Raw genomic sequence first — 21,749 nt, 5'->3', positions numbered from 1 at the left:
TACCTCATCGGATGCGATGAATGTAGCTCAAATGTGTACTCTAGCAATTAGAAGGACCCTCCAAAAGGCTCTAGCAATAGAAATGTGCCTTATAAACATACAAGGAAGAAGGAAACACGAAATATCTAAGGAAAAGCTGCTACCACCGCATTAAATGCATTGCAGCTACTTTTCTGGCCGCATTTATGTGGAGAAGGCTTTGAACAATGTTGTCTTGGCTATCGCAACTCACAGACGGCTGGAAGGGTGTTTTTGATGGGATGGGCACTCAAGCAGAGACTCAGATGATCAACAAGTGTAGGATCAAGATGGCCCAAAGAGGGCTGTATAATGTGAGAGACCCTTTATGAGATAGGGATCGGGAAGGAGAGAGAAAAAATAGTATAGCAATCTGAACTATTCTGATATTCTAGAGTGATCATTATATACAGATTTAACCTCCTCGGACTGAAAGTTTATTGATATTAGCATCCTTTATTTGTGTTTGATCGTCATGCAATTCAATACTAGCCGTTGTCCAACTCATTAGGACCTAGTTCTTTGACCCATTCTCTACAAATTTATTGTATTGGGCTCATTGGACCAAGATTCCATACATTTTGGGATTAGGCCTCAAATCGTGACCTTACAATTGGCGCCGTCTATGAGAAGAACTTGTGCCTCAACGAGTGCAACGGTTAAGCATGGTGGGATCAGGTTCACACCAAGCAGGTCCATATCAAATGGAACCTGCAGGTTCACAATGGTAGGACAATTTCCTTAACCTTGAACAGGAAAGGGATCGAGAGAGATATCGAGAGGGTAGCATGCGTACTACCCATACAAGTAGAAGCCATTCTAGGGTGGGAAGTCATATGTCCCAAAGGCAAGACAATAATAAAGCCCTGCAGCGAGAGATTGATGACTTAAAAAAGAGACTATGTCATGCGCAACGAAAGCGGTCCCCTTCCAGTTTAGATATGTCCTCCAATGATGAGGGGGATGACAATTATAAGCGAAGGTCAAGAACCCCATCGAGTGAGACCTTTTCTTACGAGGAGGAGCACCACTATAGGTGCAGACACAAAAGTCCATCTCGTAAAGGCCTAGTAAACGATGCCATGAGCAAGACCTTAGATCAGATCTCTAAATCACCCTTCACACATAAGATTGAAGGGGCTAAGCTCCCTCGGCAATTCCATCAACCCAATTTCACCATGTACAATGGTCGAATGAACCCCACAGAGCATGTAAGCCCGTTTAAACAGAGAATGACTGTCCATTCCAAAAACGAGGTTTTGATGTGCAAGGTATTTCCGTCTAGCTTGGGACTAGTGGCAATGAGATGGTTTGATGGTCTGAAGCCAAATTCAATAGATTCCTTTAAACAACTCACCCAGGCCTTTGGCTCTCGCTTCATCACGTGAAGCAGAGCTCCTCGACCCTTGGATTCTTTGCTGTCTTTGTCCATGCAAGAAGGGGAGACTTTGAAAGCATACTTGGATAGATACTAGGAGATGTACAATGAGATAGAGGATAACTTTGATGACATCACCATCAGCACCTCCAAGAGCGGTCTCCCAACCGAGCATGGTTTGAGAAAGTCTCTAACGGAAAAGCCTGTCACCAGCTTGCGCCAGCTCATAGACTGGATCGACAAGTATAATTATGACATGTTTGTCATTAACATAATCATACTATTTAATTCTAATTTTTTTATGATGGATATAATCATGACATGTTACATAATCATATTATTTAATTTTAAATTGTTTTTCTTGTATTTAATTATGATATGTCTGTCGTATGTTAGTTTTTTGCTAAAATGCAAATTGCAGTATTTAAGTTTGGCTGAAAATTCATTTTAATTCTTTAACTTTACTTTTGCTCAATTGAATTCTCCAAGTTTCAAATATATTCAATTCAGGCATTTTGTCCAATTTAGTTAAAAAAGAAAAGCTACAAGAAGCATCAAGTACTAAGTACCTTTGAATTAGTAAATGCTTAAGATTTCAATTCTATGAGGCGCGTAACATGTTTTTATTACATTCAAAAGTGTATCTTTTTTTTTTTATTTTAATAATTTTAAATATTGTTGATTTTATTCCTGTCTTGAGAAGAATTGTAGATTTTATTCTAGTTTCTCATTCCTTTGACAATACTTGTGGGGCCCGAAATCTGAAGTCCCAGCCCACTTGGTGTTAAGGGCCCAAAGCCCAGTCCGATAAGCCCTGCTGCTGAGGACGCTCGATGAAAGCTCCTTGAAGGCCCAAGGATGTGGCCGAGGACGACCTCACGTCCAACATCTCACAAAAACGCCTGAGGAAAAGGACAAATTCAGTACAAGAGCAGCACAAGGGAGAAAGCTGCCAACACCTTAATGCGGAGCCCAGCGCCTGACAAACCCATACTCATACCATGCTATCCAGCTTTTCCCAACCACTCTGACGTATGGATTGATAAGATGAGTAACTGCCCCAAACAAGGAGAAACGGACACGTAGGTGAAGAACGGGAAGGAAATACTAGTATAAAAGGGAAGGAAATACTAGTATAAAAGGGAAAGAAAGCTGAGCCAAGAAGGAAAAAGGGGAGAAGGTTACTCGGACTAAATCTGAGGAACCAGACTCTTAAAGTTATATCGATGTAAAGCCTGGCTGTTCCGGCCAAACCAACCTTTGTATGAGTTCCTATACAATTAGGACCAGACCGCCGCCCGGCGACTAAGGGCTAGCCTTTCCAAACCCACTCTCTACAAATCATATTGTTCGGGCCCTTTACATACGAGCCCAACGTCATCCTTGGGTCGTTAAAAATTGTGTCCCTACAATTGGCGCCGTCTGTGGGAAGGCTTGCGCATTGGCCCAGGTGGTGGTGGAGTCAACTCTCTAGCAAGTAGAGGTTCGCGGGGTTTCCTCCATCTCCGGCGACATACAGTTGTTGCTCCGACATAAACTTCTGCTAGGGGCTACGCCTTGCAGTGCCAATGGCGCGGGCAGCCCTAGGGGCTTCCGGCCTCAAGCCAACTCTCCCCGCCATGGTTTAGGGGCTGACCTTCGAAAAACAAATAAATACAGAGAAAAAACTACTCAAAAGAAAAACTTACAAGTTTTGGACAAAACCAAGGCCTTGCATGGTCCTTGGACTCAAGCCTATGGGGAAACCAAGTACTCAAAAGAAAAATTACAAGTTTTGGACAGAACCAAGGCCTTGCATGGTCCTCGGACTCAAGCCTATGGGGAAACCAAGTACTCAAAAGAAAAATTACAAGTTTTGGACAGAACCAAGGCCTTGCATGGTCCTCGGACTCAAGCCTATGGGGAAACCAAGTGCTCAAAAGAAAAATTACAAGTTTTGGACAGAACCAGGGCCTTGCATGGTCCTCGGACTCAAGCCTATAGGGAAACCAAGTACTCAAAAGAAAAATTACAAGTTTTGGACAGAACCAAGGCCTTGCATGGTCCTCGGACTCAAGCCTATGGGGAAACCAAGTACTCAAAAGAAAAATTACAAGTTTTGGACAGAACCAAGGCCTTGCATGGTCCTCGGACTCAAGCCTATGGGGAAACCAAGTACTCAAAAGAAAACTTACAAGTTTTGGACATAACCAAGGCCTTGCATGGTCCTCGGACTCAAGCCTATGGGGAAACCAAGTACTCAAAAGAAAACTTACAAGTTTTGGACAGAACTAAGGCCTTGCATGGTCCTCGGACTCAAGCCTATTGGGAAACCAACTACCTAGAAGAGACAACATGGGTTTGGGCATGACCTGGACGTTACATGGACATTAGAATCTATCCGAGGAGAATTCCCCATTGATAGTTGGGCTAATCCCTAAACCACATGGATTCCCCGGTTTATCCTCGGATCCTCAATACCAAGAGGATTGATGCAATATATAGGGCAATATGTTGCCAAAAACAGAGTAGAAGTCCCTCACTGCTCGGCTACCCTCTCGTATGAATTATTTAGAGTTTATCGTTCTCGGACGGTCGCCTTGCCTGCATTACGAAGCACTCAGCCATTATCCCGGTTAGTTTTATGATTTTTAATTTACTGGGAATTATCTTTATTATGCCTGATAATATCGATAAACTAGAATTAGTAGGTTTCTGTTTCAAGGTTTCCTGCTCTAAGTATCATCAAAGGAAAGCACACATGTAGCACACCCATGCCCAAAATAATTGTTGCAGAAAGGAAAAGTATTTAAAAAGAAATAATTTCATTTTTTATTAAGACAAAGAAACAGTACAGCGTACATTGAAAGAGCTCAAATAAGCTCATACTGAAACTAACTACACAAAACAAAACAAAACAAAAAAAAAAAAAAAAAAAAAAAAAAAACAAGGGAATTAAGAAAAAGCCGAAGAATAGGTGCAGGGGAGAGATGTGCTGCCGCTTTAAAACTTCGTCTAGGGGAGCCATTCCTCGGTGCAGGGGAGAGATGTGCTGCCGCTTTAAAACTTCGTCTAGGGGAGCCATTCCTCAATACTTTTACTTTTACATGCCTATAACTCAGGCAGCAAAAGAGTCCGACTTCGGGTCGGCACCGTTGAAGAAAAGGTGTCGGGAGTCCAACTCGAGGCTAACCTTGCTGAAGAAAAGGTGCAGGGAATCGGAAGTTGATGAGCCTCCACGGAACCACGCCTGCGGTATCGCAGACGGCGCTGATGGTGGAAAACCTTTCTTCTGACACACCAAAAATCTGGTATGACCAGAACCTGTTTCGGATTTTGACTGAAAGAGGTGGGGGTACCGTTCCTGCCATATCCAAGCGGGAGGATACCTTAAACCTGTGCCTCCCTTGCCCAGACCACACCACCTTAAGTCTTGGAAGGGTCCGGTGCCTCTGTGGCGGGTGTAGCTCCTTCACCCACATCCGAGCCTCAAACATATTATACTAAAGGTGGATAGTATCGGATGTGGAGATTGTGATTATGGAAGAAGGATTATGATTTTAAAAAGAGCATAGGGGTTTATATGCACAAGGAGTAGTCCCTTACCCTATTTATATAGGGAGCAGACCAGTGGCATTCAATCCGCGCAAGTTTCCAATAAGTGCTACAGACAAGATAGTCTTGGCACAATTTCCGACGCCATCTGCAACCACGAGGTTTGAATAACCTCGTGAAGGAAGCATATTAATGGCGGGCCTTGAACACTGAAGCGTCAAGGATGCCGCCTGAGAAAATCTAGAGAGATGCCTCACGCCTTGGCGTGCTCCCCAGGCTAGAACAGCAACCTCGATATCAATGAAATGCGGAGCTGGGCAAGTTATGGTTTGGGCCTAACGTTACCAAAACCCTCCTCCCCAACAATAAAGTCGGGCAGCAGGATTTTGAGGGGCTATTGTGGGGCCTGAAATCTGAAGTCCCAGCCCACTTGGTGTTAAGGGCCCAAAGCCCAGTCCGATAAGCCCTGCTGCTGAGGACGCTCGATGAAAGCTCCTTGAAGGTCCAAGGATGTGGCCGAGGACGACCTCACGTCCAACATCTCACAAAAACGCCTGAGGAAAATGACAAATTCAGTACAAGAGCAGCACAAGGGAGAAAGCTGCCAACACCTTAATGCGGAGCCCACGCCTGACAAACCCATACTCATACCATGCTATCCAGCTTTTCCCAACCACTCTGACGTATGGATTGATAAGACGAGTAACTGCCCCAAACAAGGAGAAACGGACACGTAGGTGAAGAACGGGAAGAAAATACTAGTATAAAAGGGAAAGAGAGCTGAGCCAAGAAGGAAAAAGGGGAGAAGGTTACTCGGACTAAATCTGAGGAACCAGACTCTTAAAGTTATATCGATGTAAAGCCTGGCTGTTCCGGCCAAACCAACCTTTGTATGAGTTCCTATACAATTAGGACTAGACCGCCACTCGGCGACTAAGGGCTAGCCTTTCCAAACCCACTCTCTACAAATCATATTGTTCGGACCCTTTACATACGAGCCCAACGTCATCCTTGGGTCGTTAAAAATTGTGTCCCTACAATACTTACCATAAAATTGTAGATTTTAAATTTTTGCACGATAAACAAAATAAATGAATGAAAATAAGCTTCTCCAAACAAACATTTACGTTAATAACTTGTGAAAGCCTACATTTTATCGTAGAATCATTCTAATCTATAATGTATAATGTATGATATAAATATCTATACAAAATTGAAGGAGTTTGAAAGCCTATAGTTATTCAGGTTAGCATTCAAATATAAATTTTGTATTTTGGTCTTTAGCGTTAAATAAAACATGTTGTCTTTTTGGATAAACAACCTAATACTAAACAGTTCTAATTAAATTAGATTTTATATTTTCTATAAAAATTATAATTAAATTAATTATGGTACTTTCTACACTTTTTTCTATTTCGACTTAAATTAATTTACTAATATTTGCAATTACATATATAATACACATTTATAGTTTTATAAATAACAACTTAATGAGTTAGAGAAAATTCTTCTAATGTAATTTGGAGCAAAACTTTAAAATAATGAAATCTTATATTAACTAGTTTCCTATTTATGCTAAACAAGTAACCGAAAAGTCGAAATACACGTTTCTTCGTTGAAAATAGTAGTGAACTTTCTTCTAAAAAAAAAAAAAAAAAAAAATTGAAGTGAAATTGCACAACTCAAACCTAGTAGGCCCAAAGGCGTCAATCCAAGTAAAACCTAGTCTCGTTGGCCCAATCCAAACATAGGGCTCTAAATTGCATACTTCGGCTAGTCTAAAATTTAATGCAACACAATTGTACCTCCCCCCTACTATCATGGAAAAAATGTCCAAAATTCCCTAAAACATTACAGAGAACTTAGTGTAGACTCCCTTATGAAATAATTTTTTTTTTTTTTTTTTTTGCCACACCCTTATGAAATAATTAAAAACAAATATTAAGCCAAGAACTTTACAACTCGTCCTTTTGATGTTTGAAAAAATTGGAAGGATACAAAGAAAATTAGCATTGCTTTTGCAAGGATGGCACGAATTAAAAAATAAAATAAAATAAAAATTGATTAGTTACATAAAACCAAGAAATCACCCTCCTTTTCCAGTTCTTTGTGTTTGGTCCAATATTTAAGACTTGCTTTGGGGAGTAGGTTCAATATATGCAGAGAAATAGCTATTATTGACGGTGGATAATTTACCCGACCCGACTTGCTCCACTTTTCCCTTTACATACCTGCTTTAAAAATAATAATAATAGTGGGTCCCACCCCCTCCAATCTCAGAACAACCACCAGTTCTATTGTACATGTAAAACCCAGAAGTGATAAGACTTTACTTAACTGAACTAAACTACCCTTAACTGTATATAACAGTGCTGACCTGACACCAATCTTTTCGACTAAAATCTTGTCAGGTATGTTCTCGTTCTTTTTACTAATAAAAAATTTTAAATTATTGACCCAAATTTCAAAACAATGTTTTTTGCTTGCAGATTAGCAAATTATTCATTGAAATTTTGACACCCTTGTATTTGTTTGTGAGCTTTACATGTGATGTGAGTCCCATTGGACTAGTTAGTTTGAATGCTAAACTGGGTTTTGATCCATTCACACTGGGATTTCATGATTCAGTCCATGCAATTCAATTGGCTCATTGTCTGAATGTTAGTATTATGATTTTTGTGAGTTATATAATTTGAATCCCATACTGGCCATAGAGCCAATCTAATTGGGATGTCAATGAGCTTATTTTCATTCAATTGAGTTTGTTCTGAGTTTAATATCAACTTATTATTCATAGTATGATTTGTTTGGTATATGTATTTGTATTCTTTAAAGATATGGATTTTGGCTTTTGTGCCTCCATTGTATCCACCAAAAGGAAACAGAGCCATCTATGAGGTTAAGCCTTTTAGCTCTGCCCTTCATAGAAATCTGTACTCTAAGAGAACTTCTCCATGTTTGGCAACTGCAGCTACCCAAACTGTAAGGATTAACAATGGCTTCTATGAGTAATTGCTGAATTAGAGGACAGCTTCACCTCCATAACAAGAATACAAAAACAGGGAAATAGAGAGAGATAGAAGAGATAGGGAATGGAGAGACTGAGATAGAGAAAGAATGATACAATTCATTAACCAATTGCCTGAAATGTCCTTCAGTCCTACCCGTATCCTTTATACATGGTCTGTTACTTCTAACAACTTTGCACAGCCCACGCTAACCAACTGTACAGCCCACACTAACCAACTAACTACCCTTAACTGCCATTAGTCACACCACAGACCTAACTAACCCTGCCTCACCAACTATGGTCAACTACAACACTAAAGCACTCATACAACAATTATGCAGTAATTGAGTTACACTGCATTACAACAAATGATCCTAACAATTGTTCCCCCCCCCCCCCCCCCCCCCCCCCAAAAGCACCTTGCCCAAGGTGAGAGAACCTAGCTTGCAAGTAATATAGCACTTCCCAAGTAGCATCTTCCTTGCTTTCCCCTTGCCACAGCACTAACACTTGAGTCACAGTCCTGCTCCTCAGCTGGATTGATTTCCTATCCAAAACCATCACAGGTTCAGGGACACTACCAAATCAGCATTCACAGCAGGTAGAGTGGGTCTAGGTACCAATTGATTGCCCAATTTAGCCTTAAGGTTGGACACATGAAACACTGGGTGAATCAAGGAACCAAGAGGCAAATCTAACTTGTATGAGACTTCTCCAACCTTCTGAATCACTTGAAATGACCCATAGTACCTTGAAGCAAGCTTACCAAGCTTTTTATTGTGCACTGAAGTCTGCTTATAAGGCTGCAATCTTAAGTATACCCAATCCCCTACTGCAAAGGACCTTTCCACCCTTTTTTGATTGGCAAACCACCTCATACGTTCTTGAGTAGCACCCAAGTTTAGCTTGAGCAAAGACAGAATCTGTTGTCTGTCCTTTAACATCAAATCCACTGCATCAACTCTTGTAGTACCAACCACATAGTCTAGAACCCTTGGAGGAGGATATCCATACAAAGCTTCAAAGGGTGTCATCTTGATGGAGGTATGGAAGTTGGTATTGGACTAGAATTCTACTAAGGGCAGCCACTCCACCCAAGTACTAGGCTTGTCAGCTGCAAAAGCCCTTAGATAATGCTCCAAGCTCTTGTTCACCACCTCAGTTTGGCCATTAGACTGAGGGTGATAAGCAGAAGACATGGCTAATGAAACACCTTGTAACTTCATTAATTCCTTCCAAAAAAGAGAGGTAAATATGGGATCTCTATCACTAACAATAGTAGATAGCATACCATGCAACTTGAACACAAAGTACAGATAAAGATTAGCAACGTTGGCAGCAGTGTAAGGGTGGGAAAGAGCCATAAAATGAGTATATTTGGAGAGTCTATCCACTACCACAAACACCACAGACTTCAAATGGGACTTAGGCAAACCTTCAACAAAGTCCATGCCCAACCATGGCTTCTCAGGAATGGGTGAAGGTTGCAACAGTCTAGCAGGGAAACAAGTCTCATGCTTCAATTTCTGACAAGTATCACACTCTTTCACATACTGTTTCAAGTCCTACCTTAACCCAGACCAATAGAAGTCTTTTTGAAGCCTATGCAAGGTCTTGAGGCAACTAGAATGCACCCCCCCCCCCCCCCCCCAACAAAGGGCTGTCATGCACCTGCTACAACACCATAGTCTTCAAATCCTTATTAGAGCCTCCCAAATACAATCTACCTTTGTAAAATAACAGGCCATTGCAGAAGGTAAACCCAAGAGAACTGTTGGAACCTGACTGAACATTCTACAAAATTGCCTTCATCTTGGGATCAGAATCATAGCTGCTCTTGAGATTAGACAGCCAAGCAGGAGTGGGAAAGGATATAATACATAAAGTACCTTTAGAAGAATCATAAGCCTCAGAATTACATGAGCCACTTGCAGCAAGAACCAAAACTTCAGACTTAGTTAAATCAGAACAAGGAATTGCAGCATCACCACATTGCCTCCTAGAAAGGGCATTAGCAACCACATTCTCCTTACCCTGCTTATACTCCACTATGAAAGCATACCCCAATAGTTTAGAAATCCACTTTTGCTGGGCTGGTGTACCCACCCTCTGCTCCAACAGGTATTTAAGACTATGATGGTCAGTCTTAATAACAAAAGGCCTACTTAACAGGTAATGTCTCCATTTCTTCACTGCCACCGCCAAGGCTAATAACTCCTTCTCATAAGTGAAGAGAGGAAGCTTACTTCCCTTCAAGGCCTGGCTGTGATAAGCAATAGGTCTGTGGTCTTGCATCAAGACAGCTCCAAGACCCAAACCAGAAGCATCACACTCTACAATGAAAGATTTGGTAAAATTAGGCAAGGCCAAGACTAGAGGGCAAGAAACAACTTCCTTAAGCCTTTGAAAAGCAATGGCAGCTTCTAAAGTCCAAACAAATGAATCATTTTTCAAAAGTGCAGTCAAAGGAGCTGCAATTTGGCCATAACCTTTTACAAACTTCCTGTAGTACCCAGTCAATCTAAGGCACCCTCTCAAGGCCTTCACATCTTTATGGATTGGCCATTGTTGCATAGCAGCAGTCTTCTTAGGGTCAGTTCTAACTCTCTCTCTAGAAATAAGGCGTCCAAGGTACTCCACCTCATCACAAGCAAACATGTATTTGGACTGTGTAGCATAGAGCTGATGCTTGGCCAATGTTTCCAAAACTAATCTAAGATAACCAATATGATCAGAAAGAGTCTTGCTGTAGACCAATATTTCATAAAAAAAAAAACAAGGACAAACTTCCTCAAAAAAGGCCTAAAAATAGCATTCATCAAAGATTGGAAGGTAGAGGGGGCACTGGTCAAGCCAAAAGGCATAACCAAGAGTTCATAATGCCCATCATGTGTCCTAAAGGTAGTTTTGGGTATATCCTCTTCCTTCATTCTGATTTAATGGTAACCAGACCTCAAATCCAACTTAGAAAACACACAAGCCCCTCCCAACTCATCTAACAACTCATCAATGACAGGAATAGGGTATTTGTCTTTAATAGTCTCTTGATTCAAAGCTCTATAATCAATGCACATTCTCCATGAACCATCAACCTTCCTAACTTGCAGAATAGGAGATGCAAATGGATTGCAACTATGTCTAATTGAACCTATAGCCAACAATTCCTTGACTATCTTCTCAATTTCATTTTTCTGATAAAAGGGGTACCTGTATGGTCTTTGGTAGATAGCTTGGGCACCTTCCTTGAGCTGGATTTAGTGTTCATGCCCCCTAATGGGAGGTAAGCCAACAGGGGTAGCAAGATTTCCTCAAAGTCCTTAAGCAAGGCAGTCACCTGGTTAGGAATCTGAATAGCACTGTACAACTAATGGAATCAGAAATCTGTAAGACCAAGCCCCTCTTTATAGGTTCCTTCAAGAAATGAACCCCATCTTGAATGTGATTACCACTTGCTCCCTTCAAACCATGGAGAAGCATAGACCTTTGGCCATACAGGAAACACATGGTCAGCACTTGAAGTCCCATTGGATAACCCCAAGGGTACTCAACCACTAAATCCCTAAGATCAAGTCACACCCTCCGATAGGCAAAACATGCAGTTGGATCAGAAATTGGTGACCCTGCAATACAATAGGAACATCTTTGCACAAGCCATGAGTTCTAAGAAGCTCACCATTAGCAACCTTTACCTCCAATATTTGTGTACTATCCACAGGAATATGCAACTGGGAGAATAGTGAAACATCAACAAAGTTATGTGTGCTGCCTGAATCTATCAAAATCACCACAAATTTATGCTTAACTTTACCCATCACCCTCATTGCACTCCTGAATTAACATTAGGCATAAACTCCACACAATCAAGAAGAAATAGCATAGCATTTTTACACTTATGACCCGAACCCCATTTCTCATCACAATTGTAACATAAACCCTTTTTCTTCCTTTCCTCTATTTGGGCAGGAGATATTCTTTTAATTGGCAACCTATGGTTCTTAGTGTCTGTCAATGTTGGTACTTTAGGAGGTGGACCTAAAATCGAGGACTTACCTGGTTCCAATTGATTCTTGAAACTCTTCTTACAGCTCCAATTGTACTCCTCTTGAATCTTGGATAACCCAAAAGCCTTATTTAGACTAAGGATTGAGCATTCGTACAGGGAGTCTGATCTCATCCTTCAACCCATTGAGAAAGCAACTCAGTTTATGTGAAGATGAAAGTCCTTGATTTTGTTTGACAAAACTTCGAATTGGGCCTTATACACTGCCACAGTAGACGTCTGCCTCAATCTTGTTAGTGTTTCCATGAGGTCATCATATGCAGTGGTGCCAAACCTTACATGCAAAGCTTGAATTAGAGAATCCCAATCACTAAACACCCCTGTTTCCTCACCTTCTTGGAACCAAATCAGAGCCTCACCTTCCACATGAAATGAAGCTAACATCAACTTTTCTCCAATGGGGGTCTTGTAATATCTGAAATATTGATTAGCCTTGTATACCCAACTCACAAGATCTTCCACAAAGAATCTTGGAAATTCCAATTTCATGGGACGAGATACCGGTAACAACGCAAAGCCAGAATTGGGGTTCGTATTCTCTCCAATTCTCTAAGATTGGAACCCTTGTGAACCTTGATCAAAAGAACTTAATTTTTGTAAAACCATATTCAACTGTTGGCTCATCTCATTCAGAGTTCTTGTATGAATTTCTTGTATAGTTCGCATCTCCTGGAATTCTTTGGGATGATGATTAGTGGTGGTTCTAAGCGAAGCAATAGCTTCATTGGTTCAGCTGTAGCATGTGTTTCTGTCATGGATGATAAGGAAAGCCTGCTCTGATACCAAATTGTAAGGATTAACAATGGCTTCTATGAGTAATTGCTGAATTAGAGGACAGCTTCACCTCTAGAACAAGAATACAGAAACAGGGAAATAGAGAGAGATAGAAGAGATAGGGAATGGAGAGACTGAGATAGAGAAAGAATGATACAATTCATTAACCAATTGCCTGAAATGTCCTTCAGTCCTACCCATATCCTTTATACATGATCTGTTACTTCTAACAACTTTGCACAACCCACACTAACCAATTGTACAGCCCACACTTGCACAGCCCACACTAACCAACTAACTACCCTTAACTGCCATTAGTCACACCACAGACCTAACTAACCCTGCCTCACCAACTATGGTCAACTACAACACTAAAGCACTCATACAACAATTATGCAGTAATTGAGTTACACTGCATTACAACAAATGATCCTAACACAAACCAGTCAGGTTTTTCTTCTTAATCCTTTGGAACTCATCTTTCAATTGTTTATTTATTTCTGGAAAAAATTACACTTTTCCATCCTAAGCTTTTCCTTCATTTTCAATGTTCCCCAAACTATCAATTTGCTCAATTGACACCCCAATTTGACAGAATTGTATCAATGTACCCTATACCATGTAAATCTGTGTTAAATGAGATTGAAATGGTAGTCTTACATTGCAACTAGTGAGGGTCGTTTAGGCATTATTCATGAATGAGAATGTAGGGTGGTGCAGTGGCTCGCATGTCCATTTTTGTCTCAATTTAATGCTCAATTTAGATAGATTGGGTCACATTGATACAGTTATATCAAATTGGGGTGTGAATTGAGCAAATTTATAGTTTGAGGGACACTGTAAATGGGTTGAAGGTTTAGAGTGGAAAAGTATATTTTCCCATGTATTTTTTCATATTTAGTCATTGTTTTGCATAATTATTGACTTTGTTTGGTCTTTTAGGCATCTGAATTTGTTGTAGAGATCAAAAAGCATGATTTATTGAGAGCTATCCAAGAGACAAAATGAGGACTTGTCGTAACTGCTGACCAACGCTCTTCCATTGAGGAGGCTCTTGTATGGTTTTACTCCAGTATATTTGTTTGCTTCATGCTTGTGCTTATTGATTCTATATTCTACATGGAATGTTCACTTGATTAAAAGGAGGAAGAGGTATGTAAAAGTGAATTTGTTCAAATATAACTAATGAAATGTTTATAATTGGCAGGTGAGTGTGGAGGGTTATAACATGGGTTTGCCAATTGATCTTGTAAAGTTGGATGGGACATGGCGCCTGCAGTATACTTCTGCCCCTGATGTTCTCATTCTTTCGAAGCTGCCGCTAGACTTCCTTTCTTTCAGGTTTTTCTTCTTTTGATATAACTTATAAGCAATGCCTTCAGCTATATTTCTGAACACTGTATTGCTCTTAGTTATGCATCCCCTCTTTTAGTCATGAAATGTTTATTTCCAGAAATCATTATACATGAAGAGGCTTGAAGAATGTTGAAAATAACTTGCCTGAGGGCAGTTTTTATGGATCATTATCTGCCAGAAGATGCCTTTTTTTTTTTTTTTTAAGCATCTCATGTCTAAAATTTATGTACACTGGCTTATTCTATGTCTAGGTGTATGTGAAATGTCCATCACTAGATTTGTTATTTCCTTTATCTCTGTTTTTTCCCCCTAAAACATTGTTCTCTGCAATTGGTTTCTGCATGAATGTGGAGCTAGGTTGGGCAAATATTTCAAAAATTTGAGTGCCGAGATCAATCAAATGGGGGTGTCATCTGTAATGTCGTTCGATGCAGTATTCCAACCTTGTTAGAGGTAAACATCTGCCTTCCTTTCTTCCCACTACCTTATTTGGAAGCTATTCTAATTAAGTTGAAAACATAGATCTTGAAAGTGTGCACTGCATTGAGATTGGATTTTCTGTATAATTCTAATTCACTTTCTCATTATTCTCTATGTTTTGTTTTCTTTTGAGTCACACAATATCAATATTATTACAGTTGTTTATGTTCAATGACAGGTTCCTCAGTATGCTAGATCAGTACTTTTTTTTTTTTTTTTTGACTGAAAAGGTAGAAGATCAGTACTGAATATTGTAGAGCAACTGTAATTTCTGCTAGTCATTTGCCATTTCCAGCAATGTATGTGAGATTTCTCATATGGGGATGCTTCAGCTAGTGCACATGATAAAAAGGCCTTCAGCTTGTTGTTTGAGTAAATGGGGATGCTTCTCTCAATCTTTCATATTGATATTGACTAAGATGTAACAAAAGGTGAGTAAAAGTGCAACTCATTTAGTATATAAACATAATGAAAAAAAAAAAAAAAATAGAGAACAAATGAGAAGCCATTAGAGGAGGTTCTTCTCAATGAAAATAAAATTAAAATAAATTTTCAAAAATCACTCTTCTTCATAACACAGGTTCCTTTCAAATCTTTTAGGTAAATATGCATTGAAAGACACCAAAGGTGAAAAGGGTCTCCTTTCCTCTTACTCAAACGTTTCATCTCCCATGCCTTGAAGAAATTACACAGCAATTGGGCAGCAACCCAAGAAATGAAAGTAAGAAGTAGAAAAAAAGAAAAGAAAAAGGCCACCTCCTCCATGTATGAACAAATACATTATATATATTTGGATACATAGATATACACCCGCATGCAGAAAGACACATCCTTAAATTTATTTCTCATAGCATATACAAAGGATTAGCGCATTAAGAATTCTCCATATTCTTATTGATGTCGTTTGGTCCTGAGCTATCTTGTCAATCTTGAGTTTACGGAAGTAAGAGTATTTCCTTGCTTCTCTTATACCTGTCTTCTAAATTCCTGTAAGCTAATTTTAATGTACTAACTAAGTTCCAACATTTTATTGTGATGGTCGACTTAAATTGATTATGGCTAACTTCTTGTTTCTAGCGGTGAGTATTTAGCAACTGCAGCTACCCAAACTAGTCAGGTTTTTCTTCTTATTCCTTTGGAATTCATCTTTCAATTTTTTATTTATTTCTGGGCAAAATTACACTTTTCCATCCTAAAATTTTCCTTCATTTTCAATGTCCCCCAACCTATCAATTCGCTCAATTGACACCCCACTCTGATAGAATTGTATCAATGTACTCTATAAAATATTCTTTTATATATAATAAACCTACCTCCAATCCATATAATTATAGACAAAATCCCTTCTATAAGTCACTCTTCAGTTTGGAGGGCTATGTTCACTGATATTGCAATAAGAAATATCAGTGAACATGGTATCATTTGTATCATATTTATATATAAAAGCATCATTACTTATGTCACGTGAATTGCATCGCTATAGCTAAGGTAATCAGAATGACAACCAGATTGGAATCTCACTTTGCCACTTTTTCCATACAATTAGTAATGGGAACGGGAAGTGCAAAAAAAACATCTTATGTTGGCTTAAAATATTACAACTGCAATTGAAATTAGATATATAATTACTTTTCCAAGCATAATATCAATTAATTTAATCACAAATACAACTTTGAAGGAAATTATTTGGAGTTACACACATATAATATACATATGTAAGATGAGTAATATAAGAACCACGCAGAATACTTCTCAACAAACCATAAGCATGTTTATTAAGCAGGCCAAACAATTCTTTCTTCCATTGTAAAACTTTATGAGCCTGCAATAGAAAAGTTTGATTTTTCACCTTCCGTATGGCCAAGCATGTTGCATTATATCCTAGTGCCAAGAAGAATGTCCCTGACCAATTGCAACTCAGAGATGGCCTTGCTAATGTCCCATCGTTCCTGAGGCAACTCCTTAGAGCATGCCAGGCCAAGCTTCACCATAGATATCAAACACTCATTCGTTCTATTTGTTGGGGTACAATTGTGATTGCCAATTACTTCATCATTATGGTTTAAAAGTTTTGGATCTGCAATCTCCAATACACGATTAGGCCAGGCTATGCTAGTGTAGTTGTGAAGATTCAAGCCTCCATCAAACATACCATCTGTAGGTCTCTTTCCTGTTATTATCTCCAACAATAAGATACCATAACTGTAGACATCTCCTTTGGTTGACACTTCACTTCCTAGACCATACTCTGCCATTCAAAATGTTTGATATAGATAATACAATCACATTAAAATTTAGGAACTCAAAAAGTAATCACCTTAAATGTGGGAAAATATATGTTAACAAATGAAATTTCAGTAAATTGTTACCTGGAGGAGTGTACCCAATTGTTCCTCTTATTCCAATTGAGCTACTTTGCTTCGAATTTGTTTGTTCTAAAAGAAATTTTGCAAGTCCGAAATCTCCAACATGAGCAATCATATCATAGTCAAAAAGAATGTTGCTTGGCTTTAAATCACAGTGAACAACTGGCATTGGGCAATGGTGATGTAGATAATCGAGTGCACATGCAACATCAATGGCAATGTTTATTCTTTGAAGAAGGTTCAAATTTTGTATCTCTACTTGCCTGAAATCTGTTTCTACATCATGTAACCAATTTTCTAGATTTCCATTGGGCATGAACTCAAAAACTAGAGCCTTGAAATCATTACCATGAAAATCCACACTTGAGCAAGACGTTATGATCTTCACAAGATTTCGATGACGAATATTTTTCAAGGTTTCACACTCTGAGAAGAAGCTCCTAGAAGCTCCTCTACGTTGAATATTTAATACCTTGACTGCAACAATTGAACCCTCCTCACCAAGGATGCCTTTATACACTGAGCCAAAACTACCCACACCAATTAAATTTGCTGAAGAGAATCTATCAGTTGCTTGAAGGAGCATTTGGTAAGACACTCTGAGAAGTGATTTTCTCAAGTAACATCCTGAAGTGGTTTCTTTTCTTTTATTTTTGTGCCAGTAAAATAAAAAAAATGATACTGTGGTTACTGCTAGAATCACACAAGCCATTGAAACTAAAATTTTGATTGCAAGATGCCACTTCATTTTCTTATTTTCTTTTGTTACGCACCTAGGCAACTTTAATTTAGATATGCCCCCACAAAGCCTTTTATTTCCTACAATTGATAGCGCACTAGCATTTGCAAAAACTCCTTTTGTTGGAACCTCTCCCTCAAAATCATTGAAGGATAAATTCAAATTCTTCAAGGAAAGTGTATCCAAGAAATTTGGAATTTGACCCGACAACTTGTTTCGAGAAAGATCCATAACTTGGATACCTCTTGAAGTACTCAAAGATGTTGGAATTACTCCTTGAAAGAAATTACCTTCCATGTAAAGGTACTCAAGGCTGGTGCAGGAGCTAAGGCTGCTTGGAATTTCACCAGACAACTTATTCTCAGATATGTCCAATTTTGCTAAATGGACAAGATTGCCAACCTCTGATGGTAATGATCCAATTAAAAAGTTTCGAGCTAAATTAAGTGAAATTGACAAGGAGGAAATTGCTAAGAGTTGTTTTGGAATGGGGCCACTAAAATTGTTTTGAGATAGATCTAACAAATTCAGATTTTTGCACTTTCCTAGACTTGATGGGATAGTTCCATGCAATTTGTTATTTTCAAAAAGCATGACACTCACTGAAGACAGGTTTCCTAGGGTAATTGGTAACCTTCCTGAAAGTTTGTTGTTATTTAAAAATAATCGTTGTAACTTTTGGAGATTACCAATATCACTTGGGATTGTCCCTGTGAATTTGTTACCATGCATCACTAAGAGGAGCATGCTAATCAAATTACCTAACCCTGAAGGGATTTCCCCAAAAAATAGATTGTTACTGATATCAAAAAATTTAAGTTGGGTTGAAAGATTTCCCAAAACATTTGGCAACATACCTTTGAATTGATTGCCCATGAGGCTCATTTTCTGCAATCGGCTACAATTGACTAGAGATTTAATGAAATCCAATTCATCAGCATCTCCGCTTCCTAAATTATTTCCATTAATTAATATCCCTTCCAAATGCTGTAAGCCTCCAAAATTGATTGAAACTTGTCCCGTAAAATTGTTCACTTGAACTTCCAAGTCCTGTAGCTTTGAAGCATTAGATAATGAGGCTGGAAGAGATCCGGTAAATTGGTTTCTAGGAATTTGAAGCAATTGGAGATGGGGAAGGGTGAGGAATAAGTCTGTGGGAAGACTTCCACTAAGCTCATTTGCAGCCAATGAGAAAACAATTATAGATGAAAGATTATATAAAGACGGAGGAATCAAACCAGAGAGTTTATTTTCACTCAGTCCAAGATATTCTAAGCTTCTTAGTTGACCTAAGGCACTTGGAATCTGTCCTCCCAAGACATTATGGGCTACAGATAAAGATTGGAGAGAGCTAAGGTTTCCAATGAAAAGTGGGACTCCTCCCATGAGATTGTTTACGTGAGCAGAGAATGTCACCAGCTTTGTCAAAGAAGCGAACTCCATTGGGATTGACCCTGAAAGATTATTATTACCGACCTTAAGGTACTTGAGGTTGGAGCAATGGGAAAGGTTTGCAGGAATTTTTCCTTGGAAGAAGTTGTTAGACAGTCTCAATACTTGCAACCTGAACAGACGACCAACTTCATTATGAATCTTGCCTACAATGATGTTGTTCGAGAGATCGATTACCCTCATGAAGCTGAGGTTGCCTATGTATGGAGACAAGGAACCCACCAAACCTCTGGACGTAAGGTTTAATACAGTGACTCTTCTATGCTTGCGGCCGCATCTTACACCTTGCCACTGGCAGAAATGGAGGGAATCATTCCACGAGCTCAAAAGGTTTCCAGGGTCTTGTGTTATCTTTGTCTTGAAGGCCAGCAAAGCCTGATAATCCGTCTCATTCCCACCAAAATAACTAGAGGTGCCGGTATTGCTAGATAAAACAGGAAGAGTTGATTTTACATAGAACAAGAGAAGGATGGCTTGGAAGCGAATTGAGCACAATAGTCTCATTTTCATTGCTACAAGTGAATAAGATCCTCTTCCTTGCTGATTCTATTTAACGTGCAAGTTCTGCGTTGTGTTTGACTAAATGAAGTCGAAGGAACAGAAATGTTGCAGCACTAGGGAGTTGAGCGATGAGAAAGTAGAATAGATAGGGACCAACTAACGCCAATCACGGAAAAAAGTAAATCAATCACGTAATGGTAACGCCAACACTGGTCTAGTCTTTCCCTTTTGTGCAGATTCCCACTTTTGGTTCATTTTTTTAGTTCAATTTCAATGGTTCTACCAGAGATGGTCCAAATTCCGTTCTTTTTACGGTTTACTCTCATTGGGCATCAAATAATTTATTTTTATTATATTTTTTATTTCTTGCTGCTGAAGTTCAAATTGTTATTATTGGAAGTTTGGAACTAGGAATATATCACAGAATATATTACAAAATGATTCTAAATACTATACGGAGGGAGCCTTTATGCTATATATGAACTAGAGTGACTTTTGTCTGGTCTCACACGTTTGGTGAAAAAAAAAGCCTCACTTTTGCTTATTCGACCTTCTTCTAATTTTTTTTTTTTTTTTAAAACCAACCTTCTTCTAACTTTAATTATACTATTTAGTTTTAAATTGTTTGTCATGGATATATAATAACCATAACATGTTTGTCATTAACATAATCATACTATTTAATTTTAAATTGTTTGTCATGGATATAATCATGACATGTTTGACATTAACATATGTATTTTTATCCAAATATGAATAGGATGTATTTTGATTGTTTGAGCAAATAATTTTAATTATAATTATGTAAGATGTAATAAAAGTGACAAACCAACTAAAAAAAAAAACTAAGGACATCTTTAAAAGAAAAGTTATTGTGCGCGAGGTGACACATTCCAAATAAGGCAATCAATATATATATATATATATATATATAAGAAGAAATTTACAATCTAGCACAAAATCTTTATTACCTAATCCCAATAGATGAATTCAATTTAATGAGCGAGTTCTGGGTTGTGTTTGATTAAATGTGGTCGAAGCAGTAGAAATGTTGCAGTACTAGGGCCTTGAATGATGAGAAAGTAGAATAGAGTGGGACCAACTAACGTGAATGTTACTAGTTAGAGTTTCCCCGCACACATGGGGAAAAAGTAAATCAATCAGTCAATCACGCAATGGTAACGCTATTTTAGATTGGGAATAGTGAAGTAAGCGGATCATATCGCACCGACTAATATGAATGTTACGATTTTTCCTCATACACAAGGAAAAAGGTAAGCCAATCACGCAATGGAAACCGCAACACTAGTCTTTTCTCTGATTTTTGTGAAGATTGCCACTTTTGGGTCACTTCTTTCATTCAAATTCAATGGTTCTATTCTATCATATTGTTAACGACTGACAGTAATTCAACAGAGGAATGCATGCTTGGAGCCAGAAATTTTTGTTTGGAGAACCGAATTGTAACACCAATATATTAGTCAAGACAATCCTCCCCACGCATATATATATATATATATATATATATACACACCCCTAAAAAACAAAGAGCAAAATTATGTTTGTTTCAAATTTTATACCAAAGTGAGTAAAAAATATTTCATTTAGTTAATTAAATTAAAAAAAAATGATTCAAAACTTGAAAAAACAAGTTTGGTTTCAAGCATGTTAGGAGTTATCTTGTTCTAAACCTTTATGTGATAACTAAAGAAACATTTCATGTGTAATTTTAGTCAAAATATTTTTTTAATGAGTCAATGAATTATTTAATCGCCACATAATGGGTTGAAAAAGATAGATCTAAATAAGTTTAGTGCCAAACTTTATAAAAAATTTAACAATTTTTTTTTTTTTGAGAGCACATTTTACCATAAAAAATGAAATTGAGAACAATATAGTATTTCCTCTAAAACTATTAGACAAATTATTTTTTTAAGAGCTTCATTAAACTAACTCAAATATCTGGGAGGTCAACTCTTATTTTTGTAGACTAAAATTTTAAAATGTTAAAATAATTATATACATATAATAAGGAATTTTTCAAAATTTTGGGGGGCCATGGCCCCCGGCCCACCCATGTG

The 21,749-nt window shown here is 38.4% G+C and overlaps 1 protein-coding gene and 1 pseudogene across 1 annotated transcript; one reads left to right on the top strand and one right to left on the bottom strand.

The window, feature by feature from the left end:
- The first annotated feature begins 959 nt into the window (after positions 1–959).
- On the top strand, positions 960–15,354 carry LOC115991342 (annotated as a pseudogene).
- A 1,130-nt stretch (positions 15,355–16,484) lies between these two features.
- On the bottom strand, positions 16,485–19,677 carry LOC115991341 (putative receptor-like protein kinase At3g47110). Its single transcript, XM_031115046.1, has 3 exons — positions 17,750–19,677; positions 16,980–17,506; positions 16,485–16,858 (listed from the first exon to the last, which is right to left on the bottom strand). Exons 1-3 carry the CDS (start codon positions 19,675–19,677, stop codon positions 16,485–16,487), a joined length of 2,829 nt encoding a protein of 942 aa, XP_030970906.1.
- Positions 19,678–21,749: the final 2,072 nt, after the last annotated feature.

Source organism: Quercus lobata, chromosome 5 (assembly GCF_001633185.2).
Source record: "Quercus lobata isolate SW786 chromosome 5, ValleyOak3.0 Primary Assembly, whole genome shotgun sequence".
Lineage (NCBI taxonomy): Eukaryota > Viridiplantae > Streptophyta > Magnoliopsida > Fagales > Fagaceae > Quercus > Quercus lobata.
The sequence above is the reverse complement of the archived record's forward strand: the minus strand, read 5'-3'. Positions and strand labels throughout refer to the sequence as shown.

What these genes read in the sequence shown, in the direction of transcription:
- LOC115991341 (XM_031115046.1), bottom strand. Translation starts at nt 19,677, where the DNA reads ATGAAAATGAGACTATTGTGCTCAATTCGCTTCCAAGCCATCCTTCTC. An exon ending in TCTAAATTAAAGTTGCCTAG is followed by an intron (nt 17,507 to 17,749) that starts GTGCGTAACAAA and finishes TGGTGTGGGTAG; the next exon opens with TTTTGGCTCAGTGTATAAAG. An exon ending in AATTGGGTACACTCCTCCAG is followed by an intron (nt 16,859 to 16,979) that starts GTAACAATTTAC and finishes TTTGAATGGCAG; the next exon opens with AGTATGGTCTAGGAAGTGAA.